This window comes from Vombatus ursinus, unplaced genomic scaffold (assembly GCF_900497805.2).
Source record: "Vombatus ursinus unplaced genomic scaffold, bare-nosed wombat genome assembly UNPS02001419.1, whole genome shotgun sequence".
In the NCBI taxonomy this organism is placed as follows: Eukaryota; Metazoa; Chordata; class Mammalia; order Diprotodontia; family Vombatidae; genus Vombatus; species Vombatus ursinus.
The window spans coordinates 4,988,231-5,002,333 of record NW_020941197.1 but is presented as its reverse complement, the minus strand read 5'-3'; the positions used below and the strand labels follow the sequence as shown (position 1 = coordinate 5,002,333).

At 38.7% G+C, this 14,103-nt stretch overlaps 1 protein-coding gene across 5 annotated transcripts in view; it reads right to left on the bottom strand.

The window, feature by feature from the left end:
- Positions 1-14,103, bottom strand: part of SH3KBP1 (SH3 domain containing kinase binding protein 1) — a 434,394-nt gene that overhangs the window by 109,457 nt on the left and 310,834 nt on the right. For all 5 annotated transcript variants that reach the window (XM_027866157.1, XM_027866165.1, XM_027866172.1 and 2 more), the window contains one exon: positions 8,200-8,294. In XM_027866157.1, the coding sequence (XP_027721958.1) occupies positions 8,200-8,294 (95 nt within the window). The remainder of the gene's footprint in view (positions 1-8,199; positions 8,295-14,103) is intronic.

Below are 14,103 nucleotides of genomic sequence, written 5' to 3'. Positions count from 1 at the left end.
AGAAGGAGAAGGAGAAGGAGAAGGAGAAGGAGAAGGAGAAGGAGAAGAAGAAGGAGATATCATAATCATAGATGATAGAGTCTGAAGGGAACTTTAAGACTGGCTACCGCGGTGGGCAGCCTGCAGCGGAACGGCCACGTGTGGCCCTCTAGGGCCTCAAGTGCTGCCCTTTGACTGAATCCAAACTTCACAGAACAAATCCCCTTAATGAACAGATTTGTTCTATGAAACTTGGACTCAGTCAAAAGGCTACACCCAAGGACCTAGAAGGCCACATGTGACCTCGAGGCTGCAGATTCCCCACCCCTGGTAGTCAATCTCCTTCATGCTACATTTGAGGAAACTGGGGTTTGTGGAGGGGGAGTCACTTCTCAATGTTACACAGTAAGGTACTGGTACAATGCAATTTATTTCCCCTCAACTCTTGAGTAAAATAAGAAATATCTTAGAGCAAGATCATGTATTGCCTATAAGAGATTTTTTGAAATGGGTAAGAGTTCTTATTGAAAAGGGTCGTTATTCTTAACTACAGAACTAAGTTTGAAAAAAAAGATTTTTAAAAATGCTTTTCTTTTCTTAAAAAAAAAGTCAATTTCCATATCAGCAGTCAGCTCTAAAATTGTAAAATATGATTGTGAATATAAAAGAGCTTTCAGATATTCAGAAGAATGAGGTTAGGTAAATACAATTAATTGAGAGAAGTCAAGCTGAAAAACAATTAGAATTAGCAGGAAGTAGGGATGACCCCAAATTAGAGGAAAGAACAGCATAGCTGACCAATTCATAACCACCAACAAAGTTTGAAACTTCTTGATACAGATACAGAGAATGGAGATGAATGGGAAAAAGTCAACATCTCAAGTTTCTGTAGCTGCTTCTCTCATATTAGGAAAAGGTCTCTAGCCCACTCCACTGAAGAAAGCATCTAGGGACCATAATAATCACTTCCCTTGCTACCAAAGTGGAGAAATAGATTAGGATCAAATGAGAAAAAGCTACATGAATCCCTTGAAGACTATTACTTAACTTATACAGAAATATGAAGTCAAGAGATAAAAGTGCATTAACTCATGTGCATTAACAAACTATTAGCAATGGAAAAATTTCCAGCAGTGAACAGCTGAATGGCCAGAAGGAATTTCTGACTGTTTACCAGTCAATCAAAAAGTAATTTTGTTTCACATACCAATCCTTAACACTTTAGCCCATTACAAAACTTAGTGTTTTGACAGCAAATATGTCCAAAAGAAGAATGATCTTCTCCAAAACCTGTATTTAAAAACCATCCTCATTATTTCTATCCACCACCATTTCTTGGTCGCCTGCTGGGAAGGAGTCAAATCAATCTCAACATTTATTCTCTTGACTTTTCAATGTTTTGAGGAGTGACTATGTTGTGACTTCTGTCCACGGGTGAAATTATGTCAGTAGGGGCATAAGATGACAGACCATAGTGTGACATTCTGTGACATAAATGACTTGTTCATTCATTAAAATTCAGTAAAATTTTTAGAATATGCCAAAAAAAAAAAGTCATACTCCCAGAAATATATTTAACCTTTTTATTCAGTCAGAAAAGCTTGCCTTTCCACTGGGTCTGTCAGCATGGTAGCTCTTTCCAGTGACACCTGCTAATTTCCTCCTCACCTTTGAAATGATGTTTTCAACCTTATAGGATTTCAGCTTTTCTAAAAGCTTTAGAAACGAAAGAGGAGAGGGAATTCATTCTCACTTTATCACCTAACTGGAGCATGAAGGAATCTTCTCTAATCAAAGGTAAGCATTAATCTCACCCCTGGGGGCAACTCAGTCTCAGCCCACAAGACCAGGTCTTTTCCTACATAGTATCCTCACTACCCTACAGGACATGAAGAAAATGTATGTGTGTGAAAATGGTATACTCTCCTGGACAGGCTACTCAGCGCCAGCCAGGAGTCTTCCACTGACCCCAAAGGACCTGTTCGTGTGCCATATGTCCTCCTAGTCAGCCTCCTCAGGTGAGATCACTGAATGCTAGTAACATGTACTTTCCAGTTTCTGCAAATACCTTGCTTTATAGATATTTGTTTGTGTGCTGTCTCCCCCATTAGATTGTAAATTCCTTGAGGGCAAGGGCTGTCTTTTGCTCCCCTTTTTTTCATCCCCAGCACTTAGTACAGTGCCAGGCACATAGTAAGTGCTTAATAAATCTTTATTGATTAAGTGATAAGATATCACTACATGATATAAGTAGATGAATCAGTTTCTTCCCCACCATTGTCTTCCTTTATTTCTTCTTACAGGGAAAACTGTTTGTAGGGCCTTAGATTTTGGGAAGATAGACTTTGGAGGCCATTAATTTAATGGAGAGATGAGGAAATTGTATCTTAGAGAAGTTAAGTAACTTGCCCAATGGCTAGTTAGAGGCAGACTGGGATTCCAAGGAAGATTATCTGACTCCAAATCCAGGGTTATTTCTACTATAAGAGGGAGGTAGCAAAAGGCAGCGATAAAGAAGAAAAAAAAAGGAAACCAAAATTCCCTGGAAATGAAAAGAAAGAAAGAGCAGGACAACCTAAGAAAGAATGGTGTTGAGATGTAAAAACAAAACAAAACAAAACAAAACCCAACAACTTGCAGTGGGCTGAGCCCATCTGGTTATTTTACCTGGGGTTTCATTTTTCAGAAGCTGCCAGGCATCTAAACAGCAAACTATAAATGGATGCTGCAGAAACCAAGTACTGTGATGCCTTGATCCAACTCCTCAGGGGAGCTGGACAGCAGACTGCAGGTTACATTAAAAAGAAAAACTAAATATGGTTGATGTGGAAATGAAAATACGCCAAAATTATTTGCTCCGATGGAGCAGACATATTGATTCTTGAGGTCACAAATTCCCTATACAACAATTGGTAAGCTTTGAAATGCAAGCTGACAGTCTAAACTGCATGACAGAGTTGAACTATGACTCCAAGTCCTCTGACTCCAAATCTGGGACTCTTTCCACTGCCCCACACTGATCTATCTGTGTATTTCTTATTGTAAGATGCCGAGGAGTATGAAAGGTCCTAGAGAATTTAGGAGTCACTTGTACCTCCCTATAGGCGGTGGATTCATTTCAATGTTAAATGGTATCTAGTGTTCACTATGTATTAGTGCTGTGCTGGGCTCATGGAGGATCAAAAAGATCCACAAGATAATGCCAAAAAGACATATTCTTTACCTTTGAGGGAGTATATACAAGGCAATGTGGTGGATACATAAGAGCATTATCAAGCTTCAAGAGGCAATACGGTGGCACAGAGGGTAGAAAGCTGGCCTCAGAATCAGGATAATAAGGACAACCTGAATTCAGGGTTCCCTTGACACATACTAACTCCGTGACCCTGGGAAAAGTCACTCATCTTTTAAGGACCTCAGGCAACTCTTTAAGACAATAAGGCTCAGAAAAGTTGCTGATCTCCATTGGCAGAAGGAATGATCTCCCTGGGAACTCTATATGCCAATGAAATCACAGATCTGTCCCCCTAAAAATTATCCACTAAGAGTTTATCATAAAAATCAATTTGAGGAGCTAATTCCCAGAATGTGGTTATTGCAGACACTGACAAGGAGGTCAGGATAAAGACTGTTTGAAAATTCAGTCTTGGAGTCCTTCTTATCAAAGGCCATAAAGAAGAATAAGTTGGAAAAAAGGCTGAAAATGTGCTGCTTTATTCAGTCACTCTTTCCTTTTTCCCCCCATAAAGCTTTTCAACTTGATAGCCAGACAATGCAAAAAATAGCTTCTGGGTTTCATGTCCTTTTTCAAATATAATCTGAGCTTAAGTCAAGATTTCAGGGAAGTAGGTGGCAACAACCCAGAAAGCATAAAAGTATTTTTGAGTAAACTTGAAATAACAGCTGAAAACAGATGTGCTGTGCATGAGAGGGAAATTTTCAGAATCCACAGCAGCTTTTGTATAAATACACAAAAGTAGAATTTCTCTTAATTACCACATTGAATCCCAGTTTCCAGGTGAGATACAAATGTTAGAGCTTTTCATATACTTTTTCCAGGCACTGGAATATATTCTTATGCATCAATTTAAGTTGTTTGACTCATTTTCTTGAAAACTACATGAAAATGACAATTATAGATTAAAAAAAAAGTGATTGCCATTGCTGTCAGCCCTTTCACTGCTTAAAAAATTAAAGCTGAGGGAAAGAGTTTGATGCTAACGAGATGAAAACATCATACAGGATTCAAGGTAAATAAAATGATATAAAGCAATAGTAGTTAAAGGTAGGGAAAAGAAATCTAGGCTTCTTGCTCAACTCCTACACGTCCAAAAATGCTGGAATAAGCAGAGACACCAGAACCTACATTTATTATATTTTACAAGAGTCATTGAAAAAGATAATCTAAATGAATACGAAGATGAATCCAAAGATTATCCTTCAACCTTTCAATCATTCACTAAACACTGACTGAACACTTCTTTTGGAAAGGCATTATGTTAAATGATAAGAGCTTTAAGGCCAAAAAAATACAAGCATTTTCCGTAACATTAGCAATACTTTCCCATTATCAGAGGCAAATAATCCAAGGCAATTTTTGCTTTTAAATTGTTAACACCATCTAAGTTTACTTAATTCTACCACAATCACCCTCTCCATCATTATTAGCATACAGCCTGAAGTTCCAGCATAACCTTTTAAAATAAGTTGTTGTTTTTTTTAAAATCCAAGTCTCAAACACTGACTTCTCTCTTTTACTTTTGGATGGCATGAAGGGGGTTGGGGGGGAAGGGGAAGAGAAGTAAGCTTATTAAGAAGGTAGTCAAGTAACCGAATCAAGATTCCAAATAATCTCAATAGATGAGAGGATTTGACCTGAAACAACCAAATGAAAAATAATACAGATAAATATAAAGTTCTGCACTAGGGGCAGTTAGGTGGCACAGTGCATACAGCAGGAGTGGGGCCTCAAGGCTGCAGGTTCCCCATCCCTGGGATAGAGTGTCAGCCTTTGAGACAAGAAGACAAGTTCAAATCTGGCCTCAGACACTTACTAGCTGTGTGACCCAAGGCAAGTCACTTAACCCCTATTTGCCTCAGTTCCTCATCTTTACAATGGGGACACACTGGAGAAGAAAACAGCAAACCACTCTAATATTTCTGCCAAGAAAACTGTCAATGAAGTCACGTAGAGTCGGACACTACTGAACAAAACCTGCATTGAGTTTCAAAAACTCAACTGTACAAGTATCAGAATGAGGGAGTTTTAGCTTAACGGCTGTATGTCTAAAAAAAAAACCAAAAAACAGGATCAGTGTCTAGACAGTATGGTTTGGTAGCGAGGGAGTCAGAGTTGAGTCAGGAAGACTTGCTTATGACACATCCTAGCTTCACCTCTCCAGGCAAGTCAGTTAAACGCTCAACGTCCCTAGGAAACAATTACGATGAAGAGTAAAAGAGAGACATTTAAAAAAAAAAAGAGGAAGCAATAGTATTTAGTGCATGGTTCCATATGAGGAGTTAGAGAAGGAAGAGTCGGATGAGTTGAAAGTTTTGGCTCTGGGGGAAAGAGAACGAGAAGCTGGGGGAGGAGTAAGTGAGAATGCAAAGATCAGCAGAATGAGTTAAATTTTAGACCTGCTGAGTTTGACTTATCATTCAACTAGAAATCATGAAATTTAGATTTAGCTCGGGATCTGGGGCTGAACTCAGAGAACACGTAATTCAATTTTCCTCATTTTACAGATGAGGAAACTGAGGCCCAGGGAGATTAAGTGACTTGCCCAAAGTCATACAAGTAGTAAGCATCACAGGTGTGATTTGAACCAAGGTCACTGAATTTTAGAGTCAATGTTTGTACCACACTACTTCCACCACCCTCAAATGAAACAAGAGGGTCTTATTAAAAAGAATGCTTAAACCTGTCTTTAGAAATACTGATAAAACTTACTCATCATTTTCCATTTCCTGGATAGAGAGGTCATTCTTTATAACTAAGAGGCTGAGATGTTTTTAAAAGAATAAATTTCAGATGAAACATAGATCTAAGTGCTAAGAATAGACTTTCCTCTCTACCAGGAGGTGTTCCTTCTCATTACCTCTACAATTAAGAGCAAAAGAATATAATTTCCCAAGTAAGATAATAACTTGCATGCTTCATTCACACTTAATAACTTCCTGAGTTATTCTATCTCCCTCTTAAAGGTTATCTAAGTCACACAGGCAATAAAGGCTGTATAGGTTATATCGGTTATATAAACATCAAACACACTTGTTATAAGCTCTCAGTCTGAAGGAGCACTAGAATAAGGGGTTATATAACCAAAAAAAGGGGGGGAATTCACCTTACTTGTGTTGAAGAATTATAAGCAAATAAAATTTCCCTCCCCCTTTTTTTACCCTGAGCAGCAGGGGGATAATATATTTGTTAAAACAGTTGAAACAATAAAGTTCATAGTAGCTAGTACTACGGATAGTAGAAGAAAATCAGACCTGGAGTAAAGAATACCTGGATTTGATTCCTCGCTCTACCACTTAATCGCTATGCAATAGTAAAGAAATCACTTACTCAACCTAAACTTCAGTTTCCTAAAATTGAAAATGAGGATAATAGTGTTAATCTTATGTCTTCTCATTGATCCAGTGAAAATGTGGAAAGCATTCTGAAAATGGCAGAGCACTCTGGGCATCTGTCAGATGTCATAATAATTTGGGAGGGGAAGACTGGAATATTATTTCAAAAAAGCACTTTACCACAATGGAGGTGTTAAAGAAATCAGACTTGAACACAGAGGAGATGACTTTCAGCATTTGCTCAGATTGAGCTATACAGGTCATCCAAATCTGTGTGGGCACCTTGGATTCAAGATGTGGAAAATCCAATGATGCTGGTAAATCCATAAAATACACCTAAACTGCTCAGACAGCTCTAGCTGACCTCTGAAGGTCAAACGGGGCCAATGTTGGTGATTGCAGGGACTAAAGCTATTCCTTCTCACCCTTTCCTGACATAATTGCATTCAGAACCCTTTCCTCCATCTCTGCTAGGCAGATGTAAGACTGCTTTCTAGGGTAATCGAATTCTTATTCCTTTCCTTCTTCCATTCACTTGGAAAAACTGAAACTGTTCAAACAAAATCCATCTATTCCACTATCTAAGTAAAGCCAGGTATTTTTTGTACTGTCTCCTTCCCTGATATACCTCTACCAGGATTAGAAAGTGAGCTTCTTGAAAGAAGGGACTGACTTGCTCTTCTATTTGTAACAGTCTTTAGCACTGGCTCTTTGTACACAGTAAAATGTTTCATAATGCTTTTTCATTCATTCATCTTTATTCATTTGCTCAATGCTATCCTATGAGATTGTAAGTAGTTTAATGACAGAGTCCTTTTAAAACATATTTTACTTCTTTTTTTTTCGGGGGGAGGGGTACATTTACAGTATTAGCTCTGCAATAACAGTTAATTCTTCTTGCTGTCCTAGTCCAAATAGTAAGAAATATACTTCTCTCAGGCAGGATGACTGATCTAAACGACAAATGACATCTTTGTTCTCCCTTTTAAAACATTCTTTTGTTTTCATGTTGTCTTTCAGGTTTTATGTTTAAAAATCACACTCAGGAGCGTGAAAAATTCTTCTGCCACTGCAGCTAGAAAGCTAATATACTCAGGACACCTCCTGGTTTCTAGCATCTGGGAACAGAAGGATTCCACTGGATCACAGAAATCCGGAACTGGCACTAAAACAGGGCACATCTATTTAGTGTATGAGCAATTACTTTACACCTGGCTTTCTAAATCAATCAATAATAATCAATAATCATTAATTAAGCATCTACTCTGTGCCAGACACTGTGATAAGTGCTGAGGATATGAAAAAGAGCCAAAAGATGATCCCTGCCCTCGAGGAGCTTACAATCTAATGTGAAAGACAACATGTAAACAAACATATATCAACACAGCAAACATATATGATATAGCAAGCCATATCCAGGAAAAATAGGAAAGAATTAGCAGAGAGAAAGCACTAGAATTAAGAGGGAAGAATTATGAAGAAAAAGGTGGAAAACCTCAAGATACTCCTAAACTTTAATTGCTAGCCAAGAAATCCATCTGTGTGAGAATTAAAACCAAATAATTTCATGTGTCTAATATCAATTAAAAATTATCTTCAGGGATAGACACAGTATGTCTGTATCAGAAGATAAAATGTTCCGGTTACCTTATTGACAAGGGTGACTATGTCGCCTTCTCTGATTGTCAGTTCATCCTCATTCTGTGCTTCGTAGGGAAATATGACTTTGCAATAATCCTTGCCTATTAAAAAAAAGGCACATGTTTTTATAGAGCTATAACCAATTAGCTATTTCATAACATAATGTTCTCACCTATAGGCCTCGGAAAAAACAATACCTAGAACACAGAACCATGAAAAGAGAGTAATGTTATGTAAGAAAGCATGAATAGATAATACCCAAGATCAACACTTTTCCTCCTCTCTTCAAAGACAACCTGAAATTAAGAAGTGCTACTACTTGCTTTAACTTCATAGAACAGTGAAACAAGAAAATAGCTCTAGGTGTCAATGAAATGTTAAAAAAAATTAATATTAGTAGTCCATACTTTGTTAGTAACAACAAGTTTAAACAATTTCCTTCACCAGGTTTCCCCACACATTATTAGATTAACAAGGAGTCTTATGCCCAAACACTTCCAAAGTTCACAGGCTACATATATGAATCAATCATATAAGCTGATGAGATTAGTGTGAATTCTGGGAACAAAACTCAACAGTTTCCTTTAAGAACACTATAATAAGCTGAAATATTTGCATGGACACACAAAATTTTGTTTATATAAATTAGGTGACTAGAAATCTTCAATAATATTGGCTAGGTGGTCTATAATATGTACATTTATTTGCAAGAATATACTGATAGGGGCACCCAGGTAGTACAGTGGATAGAGCAATAGCCCTGAAGTCAGGAAGACCTGAAATCAAATCCAGCCTCAGACATTTACTAGTTGTGTGACCTGGGCAAGTCACTTAATCCCATGGCCTAAAAAAAAATATACACATATACATATAAGAACATATCTATATACATATTATGGCTCATATGCAAAACCCCACCAATTTCTGGATATAATTACCTCTCTTCATCTTAGCCGTGCCTCAACGACGAAAAACACTACAAACTCAAAAATATTCAAAACTTGAAATACCAGGTGAATTATGGATGAAAATAGTTAGCTACACTTTTCATGGGCATGAAAGTTGCAGACAATTAAATCCATTAACAGGTATTTAGGCTTTGAGGAGGCAGGAAAACAGACGACCATTATAAGGGTCACCTGAGGGAGGTTTTGTTTATTTTGTTTTTACGATATACAAAAATTATCTCATCTGACCCTCAAAACAATCTAGGAAGGTAAGTGCTATTATTATTCCCATTTTACAGTTGAGGAAATGAGGCAAATAGAGGTTATATGACTTGCCCAAGGTCACACAGCTAGTAAGTGTCTCAGGATGGATTTGAACTCAAGTTTTCCTGACTCCAGGTCTAGTGCTCTATCTACTGCACCACCTTGCTGCCTTATTATCATCATTATCTATTCTAGTAATGTCAAAATCCTCAAATATTCCCCGGTGTGTATGTTGCTAAATAAAGCCCACTTTAAAATGTTATCATACATCATTTTCCTTATGTTATTAATATTAAACATTACCACTTCTGAGCCATCCAAATGTTACAACTGAAAAAAGTTTTAAAAAACTAAAAAAACCATAAGGAAAACTTTCTATGAGAGAAAGAAAATTCACTCATTAATTCATTCATTCATTCATACATTCATTATTTCCCTCTTGATCATTTATGATTTATGACCAACAACCTTGAATAAATATACACTATTACTAAAAGAACATTGTTCTACACAGACCTGGAAAGCCATTATCTATAACAAAGTGCTCCATGGCTTTTAAATAATTCTTACTTTATAAGTCACTGAGACATGCTGAATGAGACTATGTAGTTGTGTGGTCATTTCAGAACACTGATGGATCAATGATAAAAAATACTGGGAACTCCACTAGTCCTATTCTCATACCCAGCAGTTCAATAAGTATAAAAACTGTTCCAATAGCCTGTCTGAAGAACTATTACACCAACAAAATTGTAAATATTATCATCAACTAATCTATGTTTTTATTCAGTCATTTTCAGTCCTGTCCCAGTCTTCATGACCCTATGATCCCATTTGGGGTTTTCTTGACAGAGATACTGGAGTGGTTTGCCATTTCCTTCTCCAGCTCATTTTATAAATGAGGAAACTGAGGCAAACAAGATTAAGTGAGTTGCACAGGGTCACACAGCTAGTAAATGTTTGAGGCTGGATTTGAACTCAGGAAGATGAGGCTTCCTGACTTCAGGGCCAGCACTCTATCCACTGAACCACTTAGCTGCTCCAATTAATCTGTACAGTGGTTTGTATTTTTATTAAAATAATTTCCCTCTCATTATCACATTGTATGTTTATAACACGTGTGTGAAATAGGTAAGATAGGTAGATAATTACTATTCCCCTTTATAGATAAAGAAATAGGATATTGCTACAGACTAGATCCATGAATTCACTGGTAAAGGCACCCTCCCAGGTGGGGAAACTCCCTCTCCCATTGCAGACTAGCAACTTTTCTGCAACTTATTGTCTTGGTGACTTGCCCAGAGCACTATGAGGTTAAGTAACTTGCCTAGGATCACACAGCCAGTCTGTGTGTGGGACAGGACATGAACCCAGGTCTTCTGGCCCGAAGGCCAACTCTCTATCCCTTACATCATGCAGCCTCTCTAAAGGAAATGTCCATAGGTTAAATGACTTGCCCAAAGTCATGGAACTAGTGACAGAGCAAGGACTAAAACACAAATTCTCCTATTACAGCATACCATATTTTTGTCTGTAGAATTTTCTTCCATGCAACTTCTAGACAAGGGATGGCTCACAAGGGACATTAATGTTTCTTCAATTAGCAGTCTTTATTAATGATAATCCTGGTACTTTGCCTAACATGTGTGTGTGCACGCGTCTCAAAGGAATCATAAATTTAGAGCTAGAAGGAACTTCAGACATCATCTAATCTAATTCCTTCATCTTAGATGAGGAAACTACAAAGGCCCAGAAAAATTAAATACCTTGCCCAATGTCACACAACAACTATGCACCAAAGTTGGAATACATTATACCGCATAAGGAAATGCTGCATAGTATATAGCTATATGTATATACATCCATAAATACAAATACACACACATCTCACAATTTCCTCATTGCCTGTCATTTGACAATCTCAAAGTACTACACAAAAGCAAATTATTTCCCTTCCAAAGGTTGCCTGGCACCAGCTCCCTCATCTTCCCTCCTCTTGATCTCAAAACATTCTCAAGAGATATCTTTAATGCCTTCAAATATCTCTACATCTTCATGTATCTTTTTATTCATTTCCTTTTTTTCTTCCTTCTTCTTTTTCCAAAGCTGATCCCTCTGACTTACACTTTTTCAGGGATCCTTTTAATAAAAGCTTACTCAAGTCTCTCTGATTTTAACAATAACTTTCCTTGAGCCCTACTGCCTCCTTGAGCTACTGTCCTCTCACATCAGCTGAATTTCTTAAGAGAGTCATTTAGGATGATAGATGTAAATCTGGAAGGGGCATGGGAAACCACCTATTACAACCCCCTTCTTTTCCAGATGTGGAAACTGGGGGCCAGGCGGGCCCCAAGCCAAATACTCTGGTTGGTTGGTTGTTGTCCTTCAATCATGAAGAGGACCATAATGACATCACTGTGTTGGAGAGAACGTACATTGTGTCTGACTGTGACTGAGCAGACTGGAGTGGGCTTGGAAGGTTCTACCACAAGTTGGGCACCAATTGTCCATATGAACACTTGGAGCAGAGATGTCTCTATGTTTGTACATTTCATGTTTCTTTTGATCCACTGCAGTTCTGCTTCATGCTGGGCTTCCTTGATGTAGGCACACCACGCTGGGCAGTCCTGTGCCAGTGTCTTCCATGTCTTACACTCAGTTTCAGAGTTCTTCAGAGAGACCTTGAGAGTGTCCTTTTATCACTTCTTCTGACCTCCATGTGAACACCTGCTTTGCGTGAGTTCTCTGTAAAATAGTCTTTTAGGCAAATGCACATTTGGCATTCAAATAACGTGGCCAGCTCAACTGAATTGTACTGTCCGCAGCAGAGTTTGAATGCTCGGCAGTTCAGCTTGAGAAAGGACCTCCAGTACAGTACCTTACCTTGCAAGGTGATCCTCAGAATCACCCTAAGAAAATTTGAATGGAAGCAATTCATTTTCCTGGCATGGTGCTGGTAGACTGTCCAGGTTTCACAGGAATATAACGATGAGGTCAGCACAATGGCTCTGTAGACCTTCAGTTTGGTAGGCAGTCTACTACCTCTTCTCTCCCACACTTTCCTTTGGAGCCTCGCAAACACTGAGCTAGCGCTGGCAAAGCGTGCATCATCATGTATGTGGACACCCCTGAAAAGTATACTGTCAAGGTAAGTGAACTTAGCCATAACATTCAAAATTTCTCCATTTGCTATAACTGATAGTTCCACGTGTGGATGGTACAGTGCTGGCTGGTGGCAAATCCGTTTCCTTGGTGTTAATTGTTAGGCTAAAATTAGCACAAGTAGCAGAGAACTGATCCATATTCTGTTGCATCTCAGCCTCAGAGGCTGCAGCGAGTGCCCAATACTCTGCAAATAGAAAGTCACGCACCAACTCGCTCTCCACTTTAGTCTAGACTTGTAGCCTTTTCGAGTTAAATAATCTACCATCAGTGTGGCAGCTGACCTTGATTCCGCTTTCAATCTCACTGAAGGAATTCAACAACATTGCTGAAAACATCATGCTAAAAAGCATGAGAGCAAGCACACAGCCCTGCTTCACTCCACTGGCCAAAGGGAAAGCTTGAGAGCATTATCTATCATCCAGAATCTGTACAAGCACAACATCATGAAACTGAATATAATATTGATGAACTTCTCCAGGCAACCAAATTTCACCACAATCTTCCACACGCCCTCATGACCGATAGTATCAAAGGCCTTGGTCACATTAATGAACATCGTGCACTGTTCCTGGCATTGTCAGGCAGCAAACACCATACTGACTATTCCTTGGCCATTTCTAAAGCCACGAGTCTTGGGTAGATGACCATCTTCCAGGTGAAGGATTAGCCTATTGAGAAGGACTCAGTAACTAAAAGAGAGCCCCCTCACCCTACCATGATTGTCACAGGACAATCCTTTTCCTTTTCCTTTTCCATTACAGAAATAGACAATGGAGGGATCCTTGAACTCCTGGAGGATAACCTGCTCTTGACATATAACTGGGAGATTTCAGTCAGCTTGTAAATCTCAGCTGGAATACAATCAGCCCCAGGTACTTTGCCACTTGAGAGGAGCTGAATGACAATCAAAACCTCTTTTTCAGTTGGAAGTCTGGCTAGAGAGGGACTGACTTCCACCTGAAGTACACAGTCAGTGGCTTCAGCACTGGCTGATGACAGTCTATTGAGAACACTATGGAAGTGTCCTCATCGCTAATCAATGTGGCTCCATCAGCACTGAGTACCTGAAATGCACCATAGGTCTCTGGCCCATACATACCCATCAGAGCATCACAAAAGTGCTTTGGATTTTTACCATCAGTGTAAAACTAAATTTCATCTGCCTTCTTACTGAGCCAGGAATCCTGCATCTCTAAGTTTTGCTTGCACTTTACTTTTGGTGGAGTTAAATGCTGCTTTTTTAGATACAGATGAACTATCCTGCTGGTAAAAGTTGGGAGTTCTCATTTTTCATTTAGCAGCTTCTGAATTTTTCCATAATTTTCATCACACCAATCTTGATGATTTTTAGTGTTCTGGCTCAGATAAGTAAATATGGTGCTGTACACCAAATCTCTGAAAGCTGCCCACTCCTTTTCTGCTCCACTGTGGCCAACTACCTGTGTGTTGGCTCGGCTTTCCCTCCAAGTTAACAACAAACTGTTCGTGCACAGAGAAGTGGTCTAATCTGCTGACATTAAGTCTTTTGGTAGTC